This window comes from Plectropomus leopardus, chromosome 18 (genome assembly GCF_026936395.1).
Source record: "Plectropomus leopardus strain MGB_pleo_1.0 chromosome 18, ASM2693639v1, whole genome shotgun sequence".
Taxonomy (NCBI): domain Eukaryota; kingdom Metazoa; phylum Chordata; class Actinopteri; order Perciformes; family Serranidae; genus Plectropomus; species Plectropomus leopardus.
The window spans coordinates 15,397,363-15,412,639 of NC_142193.1; the positions used below are offsets into that span (position 1 = coordinate 15,397,363).

General features: G+C 39.7%; 2 protein-coding genes across 6 annotated transcripts; one reads left to right on the top strand and one right to left on the bottom strand.

Moving 5' to 3' along the window:
* Positions 1–1,455: 1,455 nt before the first annotated feature.
* On the top strand, positions 1,456–12,608 carry hgs (hepatocyte growth factor-regulated tyrosine kinase substrate). Of its 5 annotated transcripts, none has more exons than XM_042504620.2 (20): positions 1,456–1,633; positions 3,719–3,803; positions 3,964–4,039; positions 4,230–4,322; positions 5,325–5,448; positions 5,669–5,721; positions 5,897–5,965; positions 6,102–6,226; positions 8,024–8,135; positions 8,322–8,420; positions 8,514–8,609; positions 8,719–8,757; positions 8,863–9,027; positions 9,126–9,336; positions 9,435–9,607; positions 9,688–9,828; positions 10,014–10,197; positions 10,308–10,444; positions 10,535–10,717; positions 11,196–12,608. In XM_042504620.2, exons 1-20 carry the CDS (start codon positions 1,597–1,599, stop codon positions 11,325–11,327), a joined length of 2,334 nt encoding a protein of 777 aa, XP_042360554.1. In that variant the 5' UTR covers positions 1,456–1,596; the 3' UTR covers positions 11,328–12,608. The 5 variants fall into 5 exon arrangements, with proteins under 5 accessions (XP_042360554.1, XP_042360556.1, XP_042360557.1 ...); XM_042504622.2 differs by having other exon boundaries at positions 8,051–8,135; positions 9,123–9,336; XM_042504623.2 differs by having other exon boundaries at positions 8,051–8,135.
* Positions 12,609–12,672: 64 nt separating this feature from the next.
* LOC121956438 (methyltransferase-like 26 B) lies at positions 12,673–15,064 on the bottom strand. The gene is made up of 7 exons (XM_042504645.2): positions 14,750–15,064; positions 14,459–14,661; positions 14,098–14,260; positions 13,894–13,953; positions 13,741–13,808; positions 13,580–13,658; positions 12,673–13,501 (listed from the first exon to the last, which is right to left on the bottom strand). Exons 2-7 carry the CDS (start codon positions 14,656–14,658, stop codon positions 13,454–13,456), a joined length of 618 nt encoding a protein of 205 aa, XP_042360579.1. The 5' UTR covers positions 14,659–14,661; positions 14,750–15,064; the 3' UTR covers positions 12,673–13,453.
* Between the last annotated feature and the right edge of the window lie 213 nt (positions 15,065–15,277).

A 15,277-nucleotide genomic window follows, 5' to 3' on the forward strand; every position in this document is an offset into this window, starting at 1 on the left:
AAGTGCATCATTTACATTGTAAATAATCAGACCAGTGTCTCAAAACAGATATAGAGATAGTATCAATACAAGTAGATCTAACAGTTAATCATACAAGTGTACTGATGAATCGTTGATGATATCATTCACAGTGAGGTCAACCATCCACAAGACTTGCACAACACTGCTGGTTGAGCTGGTTGGACTCAAGGACTTGTTCATGACACTCAAATGTCACTACTCTGCTGCCAGTTCACATAAGATCAAGTTCCTGTATAGAATTTAGATCTTGTTAAAGAGGCACTGTCAGAGAATTGGATACAGGGTTTAAATGAATAAAGGTTTACTTGGAGTAAAATAAAACATGTTATTAAGCCAGCGATAGAAGAGGTGTCCAGGTGTTTGCCTCAACCTTTAAAATAAAGATTTGTAAGAATGCAAAAACCCAACCTCAAAGGTAAAAGTCATGAATACTAAAGGTACTTATTACTTAAAGGTAGTTATTGATAACGTATCAAAGCACTGATACATTAATATATAAGCAGCATTTTAGAGACAGAGGTCAAACCACTGAAGGTTAGGAAAAACAAGATTTTCAAGGGGCATTAAATTGCTCTTCAGTTAATTTGAACTATATACTGATGGATAGTTAACAGTACACCATATAGTTAGTATAGAGTTCCAAAATCTTAATCTGTAATTAGGGGGCCTAATTGACACATATTGCTGTCATTGTCAGGGAGTAACTAGTACATGTAACTAGAGTAACTAATTATAAATGAATATAGCCTAATAGTAATTAGTTACATTTTTAACAGGGTAACTAGGAATCACATTTCAAAAGTAAACTCCTCAACACTGCATATAAAGAGGAATAAAAAGTGCAACATTTACCTCAGATATCTAGTAGAGTAGAAGTCTAAAGAAGCAGAATATAAACTGGTACTTTAACTCACAATTGCACAGTACTAAAATGTACTTATTTGTCTGCCGACACAAAGGGCTAATACTCCACAAAGCAAAAGTGCTTCAGATTACTCCCAATATTAATTTATTTTGTGTTGAATTACAATATTTCTTGGAGTCTGTTTCTAAAATAACAACAGACAAAAAAGCTATTAAGACCCCTCAAATCACTGAAATATAGACTATATATGAAATTAAAATAAGATATATGTCTTTGTTAAATTCCCCCTCATTCAATTTAATTTTATGTGTATCATCGTTTTTGTTTTATGTTATGTTTTTTTAATGCATTTAAAATATGTTAGTAAAATTATCATTTTTTAGTGTTTTAAAATAAATCATATGCCTGTACAATGTATTGTGTAATTTGAAAATGGTCAATAAAAATATATAAAATAAAAAGTCTAATATTTATCTTATAATAACTGCAAAAATGTACATGTTATTGCATTTTTCCGCCGCTAGGGGGAAGAAAACCCCTCCATGTAGTTGTTTCCACGGCGGAAGTGGGAAGTAGGAAGAGCCGTACAGCTGTGAGCTGTGCTCCGTGGCTAACACAGAAGCTAACAGGCTAACCTCAGCGGTGAAAACACCAGGATCCGTTCACTAAACAAGACACCTCGACAGCTACTTTGAGACTTTGAATCTAACATGGGAAAGGGTGGAGGTACATTTGAGAGGCTTCTGGGTGAGTTATCAGCCCATTCGTTTAGTTAATAGTTTATTAGCATACTGTGAGTCAAAGTGCGATGTTTTCCAGCGTATTGTTTTGACAGACGCTGGGGCTGTGGCTTTCAGGCCAGCTAATTTTAGCCTGCTAACAATTTCGCTGCTATTGTTTGAGGCCCACGTAGAGATTACAATGTTATTTGTCTGTTATTTTTTACTCTCATCAAAACTGCGCTACCGTATCGTTGTGCTGTCTCTGTGCTACTGGCTAAGCTAAACCAGACTGTTGGTTTCCTTCAGGTTCAGATCAGCTTCACACACGATGTAATATATTCACGATAGCTAATGGTTTAGTAATAACATCACTGTAACATTGACATACATGACATGGTCGGCTGTCCAAAAAAGCCAAGAAGCTAAGAACAACAATGAGATTTGCGAGTTAGCCTCGTGACTTTCAGTGTTTTCTTAAGTTGTTTTTAAGTCCACAACAGGTTGATTAGCTCGTTGCTAGACGAGTGTAATTAGCTATAATTAGCTTTCTAGCTACTAATCTAGTCCTTGTATAGATCAACGTTACACTGATTTAGACACATTTCTATGAAAATACAGCTGGCAAAGCTGACAATGGATGGCTAACTAGCTTAGCTTTCCTTAGCACTCTCCCAGGGAAAAAAAAAACAACAAATTTATCATAAAAGCCGAATTACTGAAAACTGGCGATCACTTTAGATGAAATCAGTATCTTTGGGGTTAAATATCTAACGGTCAGTTATGTATTAATAGCTTTATTATTTAATTTCCAGTAGATGTAGGTTTTAATAATTAACTGCATTAATACAGCACAATTTATGCATAAAATGCAACACCCAGTGCTTAACATAAAAATATATAGTAAATAACCAGTTTAACCCTCTCTGAGGCCTTAGGGTAAAAATGAGTCCATGAAGTCATCTGATAAACTGCTGTGCATTTTGTGCAATATCTTTGTTAAGACCACCAAGTTTGCTGTGTGGTTCTTTGTGTTGTTTTGTGGTTAATTTGCAACACAAACATTAAGAAATATGCACGGCATTATGTAAGGAAGTTCCTAAAACTAGATGTTTACACATGGCCTCAAGATCAGATACAAAGCGAAACCATGATCATGTCATTTGATATTGTGCCATAGCAATGTATATTTCCATATTCCAAAAGGTAAAATTAGTTTAATTATTACCTCAAACCAATTATGAAACCGTTGAGCCAGAGCTTTTTTTGGTCTGAGGCAGTTGTCCATTTTGACAAGGTCAAATGTCATAACACTTAAGTTGGAATCAGTTATGAGACAATATTTAGGGAATGAGAGCTTGTGAACAGAATAATAAATCCAAAACACTGTGCCGCTAAATTATAAGGTATCTTTTAAAAGTAAATAAATACAACATATATCGCACATTGCAGTGATACTTAAGTGAAACCCCAGATGATATCCTTTTGCACATCACACGATGAAAAAAGTGTGTTTGTGTATGCAGAAAAACTTGGATGTAGTTCAGTTATCTGAAAAATTAATGTTTCTTCTTCTGCCACAGTCATTGCTGTTTGATTATGGTTCTCAGAGAAAACATCACTGTGTGACTGCATTAAATTAAAATAATTATTTTTTTCCTTAAGAAAGACACAAGATACAACACATGTATAGAGATATGCTCTTAGCTGCTATTTTATTTTGTAAATGTTTCACCTTTCAGTATAACGCAATACAATTCAACTCAACATCATCATAACTTACAACCTCAAAAGTGTTCAAAAAAGGTGATTCAACACCTCTAAAACATTTTCAACAAAAACTGAATGTTATGACCTCATAAAGTTAGGATTTATTGTAGGACTATATTAAACCGCATTAGTTGTAGCAAAGTTAACTAATAAACTGATTACTTATTGCACATACACAATAGCTATTAAGGCCAAAAGAAAATGGTTTCTATTGTCTATCTTTGATCTGTGAATGTAATTAGGCGAGGGGGAGACCTGTTATTTTTCATGACCTGTTGGTTTGGTGTAGCAGATACTGTGTGATAGATATTTCACGTTTTAAAACATTCGCTACTAATTTCAGATAAAGCCACTAGCCAGTTGCTGCTGGAGACTGACTGGGAATCCATCCTGCAGATCTGTGATCTCATTCGACAAGGAGACACACAGTGAGTGATTCTGCCCTCTTCTCCTCTACATTCAAATCACTAGCTACTGAAGTTGAAAATAGCTCACTCAAGTCTTAGGTTTATTTTTGTGTGTGTGCTTTGCTGACTTTTTGGCCGTTTTTTTCCCTATATTGAGCTGTATTTGTTTTTGTCTTCGCAGAGCTAAATATGCCATTGGGGCGATTAAGAAGAAGCTGAATGACAAAAATCCACATGTGGCCCTCTATGCACTTGAGGTAAGATCTGTGTACAAAAACCCAAAAATCCTTTTTGATCCTTAGGAGAAATTGTGACAGTGGAAATTGTGCCAATGTCTATTTTTATGTTTGCGTCCTGTTGTTCTGTCATAACTTTGACTCCTGATTTTTAGAGAAATGTGTATAACACAGTTGGCAAAGTGACTGAATATGTGACTTCACCCTTCAGGTCCTGGAGTCAGTGGTGAAGAACTGTGGCCAGACAGTTCACGATGAGGTGGCCAGTAAACAAACAATGGAGGAACTGAAGGATTTGCTTAAGGTGACCCTTGCTGTTTTAGTTTCTTGAATATCATAATCTTGCTCTGTTTAATTTCCAATATACTGACCTCAGTCTCATACCAGTCAAGTTGCTACAATCCGATATTTTCTTTTTTTAGATTTCCTACATAAGTATCAAACATACATTGGCACAGGATTTTTAACCTTAGTTGAAGTCATTACTGGCTTTTCACTGTAAAGTTGGATTTGCAAACAAAGGTGAACTGTGGTCAGGGTTTCAGGCTGCAGTGAAAGAATATTTTATTATAATGTCACAGTGCCTTTATTGATTCATTGACAAAGGTGAACATCTTCAGATGTCTTGTTCTATCAGCAGTCTGAAACCTAAAGAATATAGAGTTTACAGTGATGTAAAATAAAGAAAAGCAGTAAATCCTCATATTTAAGATGTTGAGGCCAATGAATATTTGACATTTTTGGTGATAAAATGTCTAAAATGATTTTTCTTTTTAGAAATTGTCATTCTGTATTTTTTTTCTGGCAAATTTTCTGTCTATTGACTAATTGATTATTTTTTTGCACCTCTAATCAGGTTTAATAATATCTAAATACCTGTTTAATTGTGTGCTCTGTAAACAAGCACTGGAGGGTTTAGATACAGTGTTTTGCCTTGTTGCACACAGACAGGGTGATTTGTCTGGCCATATTTTGGCTGGAAGCCTTATCACGTCAGGCAGCTGGCTGCAATTCAGCGCGAGCTTGCAATATTTGATTGGAGCCTTGCTGCATCATGTGACACAAGCTCTTGCAGCCCATGCTGGTTTCCACTTCCTGATGATGTCATAGGCTTGTGACAAGAGGGATTTTTTCTAAGACCAAAGGGACTTCCCACCTCAGTGCTTTTCATCAAGCACAATATTGTTTGACTCAGTTTCTGTTTGAAAACAGTGTTGTGTGACAACTGAAATGTAGAATATACACAGAAGAGGGATTTAAAGGTGTCAGAGCCATTTATTTCACTGTGTGGTTCTTTTACCACCAGAAACAGACAGAACCAAATGTCAGAAACAAGATCCTGTACCTGATCCAGGCCTGGGCTCACGCTTTCCGCAACGAACCCAAATATAAGGTGGTCCAAGACACCTATCAGATCATGAAAGTGGAGGGTAGGTGTATTTGTTTATTTATTTATTTATATTTACAGATAAATGTTTCTGTCTTTTCTATGGTTAAAAAAAACAGATATTTTTACATGTAATTATAAATTGTGTTTAAATGACTAAAGCTAAACTGAAACAGTTATGTATCATTGTCAACTTCTGTTAATGTACTAATAGTATCATAATGTATGTTTTACTTGTATGTTTTCTTTTTCTTTTGTCATAGGTCATGTGTTCCCCGAATTTAAAGAGAGTGATGCAATGTTTGCAGCAGAGAGAGTGAGACTTCTTTTTTTTTTATACCAATGTAGAGCTAGCATTATGAAATCCATGATGTCTGTAGAATCAGCATAAGTTATGTGGTAAATGCACATGACATTGAGCTATGACTGTTTACAAAGCTCCAGTGACCTGAGATCTGTAGTAATATGTGATGTCTGTCTGCTTTGGCCAGGCCCCGGACTGGGTTGATGCTGAGGAGTGCCACCGGTGCAGAGTCCAGTTTGGAGTTATGACAAGAAAGGTAGGCAAGGCTTTCCTGAAACTAGGGCAGGTTTTATGGTTTCCTTCATTCAGTTACAGGAGCGTGTGTGAGTGGAGTATATGTTTATAGCACATACGCAGGAGTTGACCTCGTTTTGTGTTCTTTGCGTTTCCAGCACCATTGTCGAGCCTGTGGCCAGATTTTCTGTGGCAAATGTTCGTCTAAGTACTCGACCATTCCCAAGTTTGGCATCGAGAAGGAAGTGCGTGTGTGCGAGCCCTGCTTTGAGCTGCTTAACAAGTGAGTCCCCAGATCTGATGGAGTGAGTGTGAAGGTTCAGTCTCGGGAGTGTGAAGTATGGTGGCTCTGAGCAGTGACTCTGTATCTGTAGAGGGCTACTCGATTAGCAACAGCACAACACTGGCATTGTAAATGATTGTCTTGCTCAAGTCACGCTGTCTACTTTTGTAGTGTGCATTGCTTTTAGATGTTGTTTTATTCCTTGATCACTTTCAGCCTCTGTTGCTTCTTGGTTTGGGGCAAAAGATTTTAAAAGATTTAATACAGTGTCTTATCCATCATCTTTGCTCTCCCTTAATATGCGCTGAATTTCATTCTCTGTAGAAATGTGCCTTTTTGTTTGTTTTTCTTGTTTCACATCCTCCACCAAGGAGGTCGTTCTCAGTCCCGTTCGTCTGTTAGTCAGTTTAAGTGTATTCCATCACAATTTTGAATTTGCTGTTTTTCATGACAACAAATGTTCTGTAATATATATGAAATTTGGTACATAAACACATTAGGTGCCCTCAAAAAAACAATTATTGATACACTAACTTCGTTACAGTTTTATATGACAAAATGCCTTTAATATAAGGACTCATTGTGCAGTTTCAATGATCCAATTTAAACAATGCTGCAAAATAAGATTTGTGGCCTATAAACACCTCTGAAGAAACATGAAATTTTAGATGAGCGTATTTTTTGTGGTAAGGGGTCTGACTGACTGAAATTATGCACTGTTAAGCCTTTAAAGCCTTAACATTATTTTGCATGACAGTTTTTTGTTTTGATGCAGATCCAAATCTGAATGTCAGTCAATAAAAATTTGTAAACATTTTGTATTATTAGTTTTGTATATATTAGTACAAATGTAAACGATGTAGCAGTATTATCAGGAATGTGTACTTCAAGTATTATTCTGTTTTTTTGTAGACTTTTTGGAACCTGTTTACACGTGGTATTAATCTGGTATGTGACTCAGGTGATCCGATTACAATCGGACAGCTCTGTCTGTTCACACCTGGCATCAAAATGTGTCTCCACATGCATTTTACGTGACTACTTGTGATTGGATCTCACTTCCCTGCTTTATATGCAGATAAACACAGACATCATTTCTTTTAACAAAGAGGTTTTTAACCAGCAGGGGCTTTTCATGCTACATGCACACTTCAGCGCCTGCTGCTAGGAAATTACAGCTGCAGGAGTGTGAGCTCTGCATTAGGGACAGTTGGTGAAAGTTAGTCCACACACAAACAGTGACAGGGCTGAGTGTTGGCATCACACGGCTAATGCTACTTCAGGGTTATTAACAAATTATCTGATAGAGTTGAACCATTTCTGTGTTGTTGTGAGTTAGTTGGGACTGTTTAACTGCTGCTGCTGCTGCTGCTGCTGCTGTGTTAGCTCATGCTAACCAGGCTTTGAACTGAGTGTTAGCTGGGGGCAGAGCAGCTCCAGAGATGGTCCTTTCACTACCTCAGCAGCAACAGAAAGTGGGTGATCAGATAAGCAAGGATAGCAACTGATTAGGGGATTTTTGAAGGTGGACCAGAACACTTGAGCATAAGAATGTGAAACTGATGAAAGAATGTGGTCATCCCACAGATCCCAGATCACCTCCCAGTGCGGTCTGAGCGATCAGATTTCAGGATGCTTTGGGTGCACTCAAACCTGTACTTGGAGCTGTCCACTTGTGATCTGGTCACCAAAAACAAATATTAATACCGGATGTAAACAGGGCCCGTGTTTGTGCCTCCAACAGCATGATCTGATTCATAAAGCTGTTTGTCCTCCCTGATCCCTTTTCCTTACCAGCCACCCCTCCCTCTCTCCTCCACTTAGGAAAGCTGAAGGAAAAGCACCCACCCAGGGCACCACCGAGCTGCCTCCTGAGTACCTGACTAGCCCGCTGTCCCAACAGTCACAGGTAGAAATACAAAATGAGATAAGTCAGTTAATGGTCAGATTGGTTACAGAAGGAAAACAGTCATTCATTAGCATATTTTAATCACTGTCCTGGCCTCACCCTGATCTGTATTTGAAGATTTTTTTTCATCCATCATTTTGGTTGTGGGCTGCTTCTGTATCTTACTGTGTCTCTGTTTCTCACCAGATGCCCCCCAAGAGAGATGAGGCAGCACTGCAGGAGGAGGAGGAGCTGCAGCTGGCCATTGCCCTCTCCCAAAGCGAGGCTGAGGAGAAGGAGCGGATGGTGGGTTGCACAGCTGAAATTTTCTTTTCTAATTTGAATGCATGTTTATATGAGAAAGTGATACATTCTGTATGCCTTTATGTATACCAACAGAGGCAAAAGAACTCCTACTCAATGTATCCCAAAGCTGATCCCACTCCAGTGACTTCCTCAGCACCGCCAGTCAGCACCCTCTACACTTCCCCTGTGGTAAGACTTCATCTACATTATTTTCATGATTAAAACAAGGTTCAGCTTCATTTTAGAAAATCACTGAAATATGTTTTATCACTGATTAATGTGAATATACTCTCTCCAGAACTCCTCTGCTCCATCAGCTGAAGATGTAGACCCTGAGGTACATGCAGTATCTATCTCTTCTTTACCACCCACATTAACGTAGACTAACCGAAATGTTACGACATGCTTTTAATACTGATGGTAATATGTGTCATTATTCCAGCTGGCCCGTTACCTGAACAGAACGTACTGGGAGAAGAAACAGGAAGAAGCTCGCAAGAGTCCCACCCCCTCGGCCCCTGCTCCTGTGCCATTGGCTGAGCCCCTTCCGCCAATCAGTCAACCTGTAGAAAGTCATGTTCCTGTCCAGCCAGTCAGCATAGTGGAGGTATGTTTAAGCCGTGTGTGTAGAACAGATGTTGCTTTTCACATCTACAACTGGAGTGTGCAGACCATAAATGACTTTGTGTGTTTTGCCTTCAGCAGCAGTACCAGAACGGGGAGTCAGAGGAGAACCATGAGCAGTTCCTGAAGGCTCTACAGAATGCTGTCACCACCTTCCTTAACCGCATGAAGAGCAACCACATGCGCGGGCGCAGCATCACCAACGACAGTGCCGTGCTCTCACTCTTCCAGTCCATTAACAACATGCATCCACAGCTGTTGGACATCCTCAACCAGCTAGACGAGAAGAGATGTGAGTGTTCGCTGTGCAGGGGCTTTAGTGTATCAGTGCATTTCTGTCTCCTTGTATTCGCTGTGTCTGAACTATCACATCGTGTATGTTGTTCGCAGTGTACTACGAGGGGCTACAGGACAAGCTGGCTCAGGTGCGCGATGCTCGAGCAGCCCTCAACGCACTTCGGGACGAACACAGAGAGAAGCTGCGTCGTGCCGCAGAGGAAGCAGAGAGACAGAGGCAGATCCAGCTGGCTCAAAAGCTGGAGATCATGAGACAGAAGAAACAGGTAATGAAGGGAATCTCTTCATTGAAAATACACATTGCTACACTATTCGTTACCAAGCTCACAAGTGTTTGTCTCTGCAGGAGTACCTGGAGATGCAAAGACAGCTGGCCATCCAGCGCCTCCAGGAGCAGGAGAAGGAGAGGCAGATGCGTTTGGAGCAGCAGAAGCACACAATCCAGATGAGAGCCCAAATGCCTGCTTTCTCTTTGCCCTATGCTCAGGTACACACTGCGTACTCCATCGTCAAGCTGTCAAGCTAAACTAACACACTAAATAGTGCAGTGCGTGTATTTTATTGGTAATATCATGACATTTAAATAAAATAGGGATTTAGAAAACATGTTTGCCTTTTCATAAGTCTTTCGGAATACATGTCTGATAAAAAGATGTATGTGCTGTCTCGTAGATGCAGTCTTTGCCCCCTAATGTGGCAGGAGGGGTGGTGTACCAGCCTGGTGCTCCACCCAACTACCCGGGCACCTTCAGCCCGGCTGGCTCTGTGGAGGGTTCACCTATGCACAACATCTATATGAACCAGCCAGGGCAGACTGCACCACCACAGTACCAGGCCATGCCCAGTGCTGCCCCAGGTGAATTTTTATAGCTACACAGTTAGAAAATCAACCATGTTTAATTGTACGACTACAGTGTATATTCCAGTTTACTCCTGTGTGTAACTGATTATTCACTCTTTTTCCAGATCCCAACATGGTTAATGCATACATGTACCAGGCTGCAGGCACCAATGGGCAGCCTGCACCTCCTCCTGGCCAGGCTCCGCCCACTACAAGTCCATCCTACTCCAACTATCAGCCCACGCCTACACAGGGATACCAGGTCTGATTGATAGTTTTCTTATCACTGCATACACAACCATAAAATATTTAAAGATGAATAATTACTAACTGTTGTCCCTGTTGTGTGCAGAACGTGGTGTCTCAGGCCCAGAGTATGCCCCCTATGTCCCAGCCTGCCCCCACTAATGGTATGGCTTACATGGGCTACCAGCCGTACAGCATGCAGAACATGATTTCAGCATTGCCAGGACAAGATCCCAATATGCCCCCCCAACAGCAGTACATGCCAGGCCAGCCGCCCATGTACCAACAGGTCAGTCATGCATTATTTATTTTTCTTCCAGGTGTTAGCATTGCAATTTTAAGAGCTTGCAGCATACTGTGATAAATTCGCTAAAATGTCATGTCATGTCATGATTTTTCGAGTTCTGGTTTTGGAAGTCAGCATTCATTCATTCAACGTATAGAGTAATCGCTGCCACCCTCTCACATGTGAACATTACTCTTTACTATTTAAAATAGTTAAAATATTATTTTATGCAAAGCTGTATTAAGCGAATGTATGTAAGATTTGGGTTGGGGTTTTTTTTGGGAGTACTCGAGTACAGCATAATAATGTAAAACAAGTACTATAGTAATATGAAAATCACTTTAATCACCTTATGCCTATCCCTTATACCAACACAAGAGGCTCAACATTAATGATTTATTGGTAACTTTGTATTTTTGAGGTCATTTCAATCTCAATACTCACTGGTTTTATTTTGACCTTTACTGTTTTTTGTTGCTAGGTGGCTCCCCCTGGTGCCCCGCAGCAACAGCAGCAGCAGCAGCAACAACAACAGCAGCAGCAGCAGCAGCAGCCGCAGGTCCCTCAGGCTGTGCCCGGCAGTGCAGAGGCACAGCTCATCTCCTTCGACTGAAAGTCTGCACGCTGCAGGGTCTGACACACTACACTCTCCTCCTTTGGTCTTTCCCCTCACTCTTTGGACTCTTTCTGCTCTTCTGGAAACACACACACACCTCTCCCACCTTCCACCTCGCTGTGATGTTGTGACAATGTAAAATATTGTGATGATGTTGCAGAACTATTGCTCTCCTTGCCTCTCCCCCACTGAAGTATGGGAATGCGGGGCAAAGCTGCAAGAGAGGGCACCATAATCCCAGACCCTTTCCACCTCTTCCTCCCTCTTTCCAGCTGATATGTATGTAGTATTTCCTTATTAAATGAATAACCGAAGCTCAGAAATAGTCAGTGGTATTCAAGTTTAAAAAAATGAAGAAAATATGATAATAATTGAGGAGAAAAAAAGACAAGAAGTAACCATCCTTTGTCTCATATTTTTCTAAAGCAAAATTTGCATGTTAAATTTTCATTATTTTCTGGAATGGAATTGAATTAGTGTAACATATTCTAACAGCTTAGGCAGTGATTAAGAGGCATCTGTATGTGCTGTCTAAGAGATTGTGGGCATGAGGATAAAGAGCTAAGTCTAGGGAGAGGAAGCACAAAGTTCACCATTCCAGTTGTAGTTTACAGTTCCATCCCTTCTCACGTGAACACAAACGAGGGTCATCTTTTCTTGTTTTGGCATTTATTTGTTATTCACAGCTGGAATATTGAGTGTCTGAACTTAGTTCCTTAAATATTGAAACACATTGCAGGGATTGTACATTGTGGGAGGAGTGTTAGAAAATTAGCTAGGTGGTTGTTTAATCCTCAATTAATATACTTTCATAAACTAAATCATTGAAATTACACAACTAGTGACCATAAAATATACATACGAAAGCAGTGCAGCAGCTCTAATCGCATCCTGCATATTTTTATTATGGTGATTTTGTTTCTGATGATAAGTACCATAACAAGACAAGACTGAAAGAAACATAAGACTTTAACCCATAATCAGCTGCAAATAGCCTCCAGACTCCATTCCGTGTGCATTTGGTTGTAACTGATGAGGGTATTTACATAGTGAGTACAAGTGGGAACTATTTTCTAAAGTGTACTCGGCTCTTCAGAACTGTGGAAATGCTTGCAGAGCGAACATTACGTGCCGCATGTATGTATCACGCACCCAATCAGTGATTTCTGTAACCCTTCAGTATCCATCTGTGACCTTCTTTATTCCATCATACTGATTTGTCTGACTTTAAAAAGTAATTTTAAAATTATATTTAATAAATATCTGGTTCTTATTGTCCACTCGCTTCATCTTGTTTTTTTTTTTGCTGTGACCTTGCATAGAATTTAAAAAGAAAGATGAATAGTTTGATAACTTTTATTTGTGTAAATACAGTGTTCTGTGTCACATTCATACATGTTTTAATAAGAGGGGTAAAGGCAGTAATGTTTCATTGATGAGTGAAATGATGAATATGCTTTAAAGGTCCAGTGTGTGGGATTTAGGCAGAAATTGATTATAATAAGTATGTTTTCTTCAGTGTATAATCACTTCCAAATAAGAATTGTAATGTTTTTGATAATGAATGAGCTATTTGTAGGAGCAGATTCTTTTCCACAGAGTCTGCAATGTTGCACCACCATGCTTCTACAGTAGCCCAGAGTGGACAAACCAAACAGTGGCTGTAGTTGGTCTTTTAAGTTTTCACATCAGCCACTTTACTTAGCAGCCACTAAAACCACTTGTTTTTAATGCAAAAACAGCTTAATTCAGTATTTTTACCGGTTTAAATCACTGGGTTTACTGTGGAGAGTAAGAGACCTCTGCAGATAATTTAGCACCCAACAAAAAACAGTCTAGATGTCTGGATTTGAAGTTATTAAAGCAAAAAGTTGAGCATGGATTGTTTTGTTTTTTCATTTTTAAGGGGAGAAGACCTCCGTGGATATTTCAGCACCAGTTAAAACCCTGAACAATGAACACTTGGATTCTAACCAGGAGACGTTTCGGCTGGTTGCAATCTGCAGTCCCTATGGTTAGATGCCACTATGCGCCCCCAAATCATACACACTGTTCCTTTAACATAATACTTCTGCATAATTATGCAACACAGTTTGTTTTTCTTCTCAATGCAGTTTGGCTTCTTAAAGTTTTCTGAAGATGAGGCATTTGTAGTACTCTTCCATCTCAACCTGGAAATAAACAACACATATAAAAGTTATATTGTACGTATTTACGAGTAATTATCCAAACTATCGAATGTGACTCACTATCCTCTCCATACGCATCCCGTTCCCATAGGCCAGCTGTCTCAGCACGTCAATGTCCGGAAGACCCCACTCTGGATTCCTGTGTAGAAATGTTAAATAAGTCAGTCTACTTACACACTAACTGTGGCCATGTTTTATTAAAATAATAAGAGCCCACTCACATTTGTCGAAGCTCTGCATCCAGGTGTTCATTACAACTTGGCGTGATGGTGCCGTTAATAGCGTACACCTGGAACATGTTAAAAACAGTATCAGCTTTTGCTTTGCACTCTAGCATGGTGACATCATACTATAAAACAAGTGTTTGTACGTACCCCATATGTTATTAAAAGAGCATTTTGCTTGAGGATCTGACCAGCTCCATTGAAAACACCCTTGGAAAATGATAAAAGTGTATGAAGCTGTTACTGACACATAAATAATGTTTTATGGCCTTTTACAGATAATATTTTTACCATGAAATATTCATGCAATTTAGCTCAGTATTTTGAGGTGTTTTATTAGGAAACCAGGCCCACCTGTGCTGTTTTGAAGGAGCTGTATTGCAGCAAGTTAATGGCAACAATAACGTCACAGGAGTTGCAAGGAAGGCCTGCCCATTTCTCCCATGGTTCGCTGGCATCCAGGTGGACAGGCTGCAGCACATTCTTTGCATGGATCGCAGCAATGTATGCCTTTATACTGTCAGTGAGTTCAAAATCAGATTCTCACTAAACAGTTACTGTTATTTCATACACATAACTGAAAAAAGTGTACAACCTGTCGCCCGTTGAGCTAACCGTCACACTTGGCTACTGTACTTCCATTCATCTGGATCATTAATAGATTGTTTTTTCTGATACATGTAAAAAAAAGGAAAAAAATCCATATGACACAAACCTGTCCCTAGAGTCTTCTTTGATGTCCGATGGCTGCCAGGTAACAAAGGGCATCTTCTGGGCGAAGCGTATGACATGCTGCCCTGTTCCTGAGCCCAGCTCTAAGGCCATCAGCTGCCTGTGGGACTGGTCCTCCAGCACATCCTCAAGCACTAAACACAGATCCTCCCAGTTCCTCTCTGCCTGGGGAGACAGCAGCATGGTCTGGGGGAGAAAAACAGAAAGACATGTTACCCTGACACCTTATTGCCATCTTGTGTATTGATTTTCTGTCTCAGATTAATCATCTTACCTTCACGGTTTCTGGCTGACTGAGACTAGCTGGGGAATAACATATTGGTGGAGGCTGGTTGTGGTGGATGACTGTGACAGCAGATGGGTGCAGAGATTACCTGGTTAAGAGGATTCCCTCTGGGTTCAGTGCTGGTGCAGTACAGGTGGGACACACATACAAACACACAAGCACACAAAACAGAGGAACAGATCAATTCATACAATAAGTTTTATGTCTGTATAACAATACCAGTAAACATGAAAACTATCATCACAATGTTTGGGATGTCCATAGACTGCAGTATAAAGAGTGTGTTTCCAATTATGAGTGTTTACTGTCATCGTATGGTCATTGTGGGGAACTGCAACAAAATGCTACATCGTGGTTAACAGTGTTAGTTAGTATATCAAGGCAGTAACTAAAACATGTATTGGGGAGGCTGTCCACAATAATGTTAGCAAATACATGTAGTTTGTCCAACTGTTGTAGGGGTACCCCAGCAGAACACGGCTCATGGGCGTATTCAGCTAATGTTAATGTCTTTAT

Bases quoted from the DNA above. Each gene is read 5' to 3' on its own strand.
- hgs (XM_042504619.2), top strand. From the start codon at position 1,597: ATGGGAAAGGGTGGAGGTACATTTGAGAGGCTTCTGG. The intron at 9,028-9,122 runs GTATGTTTAAGC...TTTTGCCTTCAG, and splicing joins AGCCAGTCAGCATAGTGGAG to CAGCAGTACCAGAACGGGGA. The intron at 9,337-9,434 runs GTGAGTGTTCGC...TGTTGTTCGCAG, and splicing joins CCAGCTAGACGAGAAGAGAT to TGTACTACGAGGGGCTACAG.
- LOC121956438 (XM_042504645.2), bottom strand. From the start codon at position 14,658: ATGCTGCTGTCTCCCCAGGCAGAGAGGAACTGGGAGGATCTGTGTTTA. The intron at 14,261-14,458 runs GTTTGTGTCATA...ACTCACTGACAG, and splicing joins AAAGAAGACTCTAGGGACAG to TATAAAGGCATACATTGCTG. The intron at 13,502-13,579 runs GTGAGTCACATT...GTTTATTTCCAG, and splicing joins GGATGCGTATGGAGAGGATA to GTTGAGATGGAAGAGTACTA.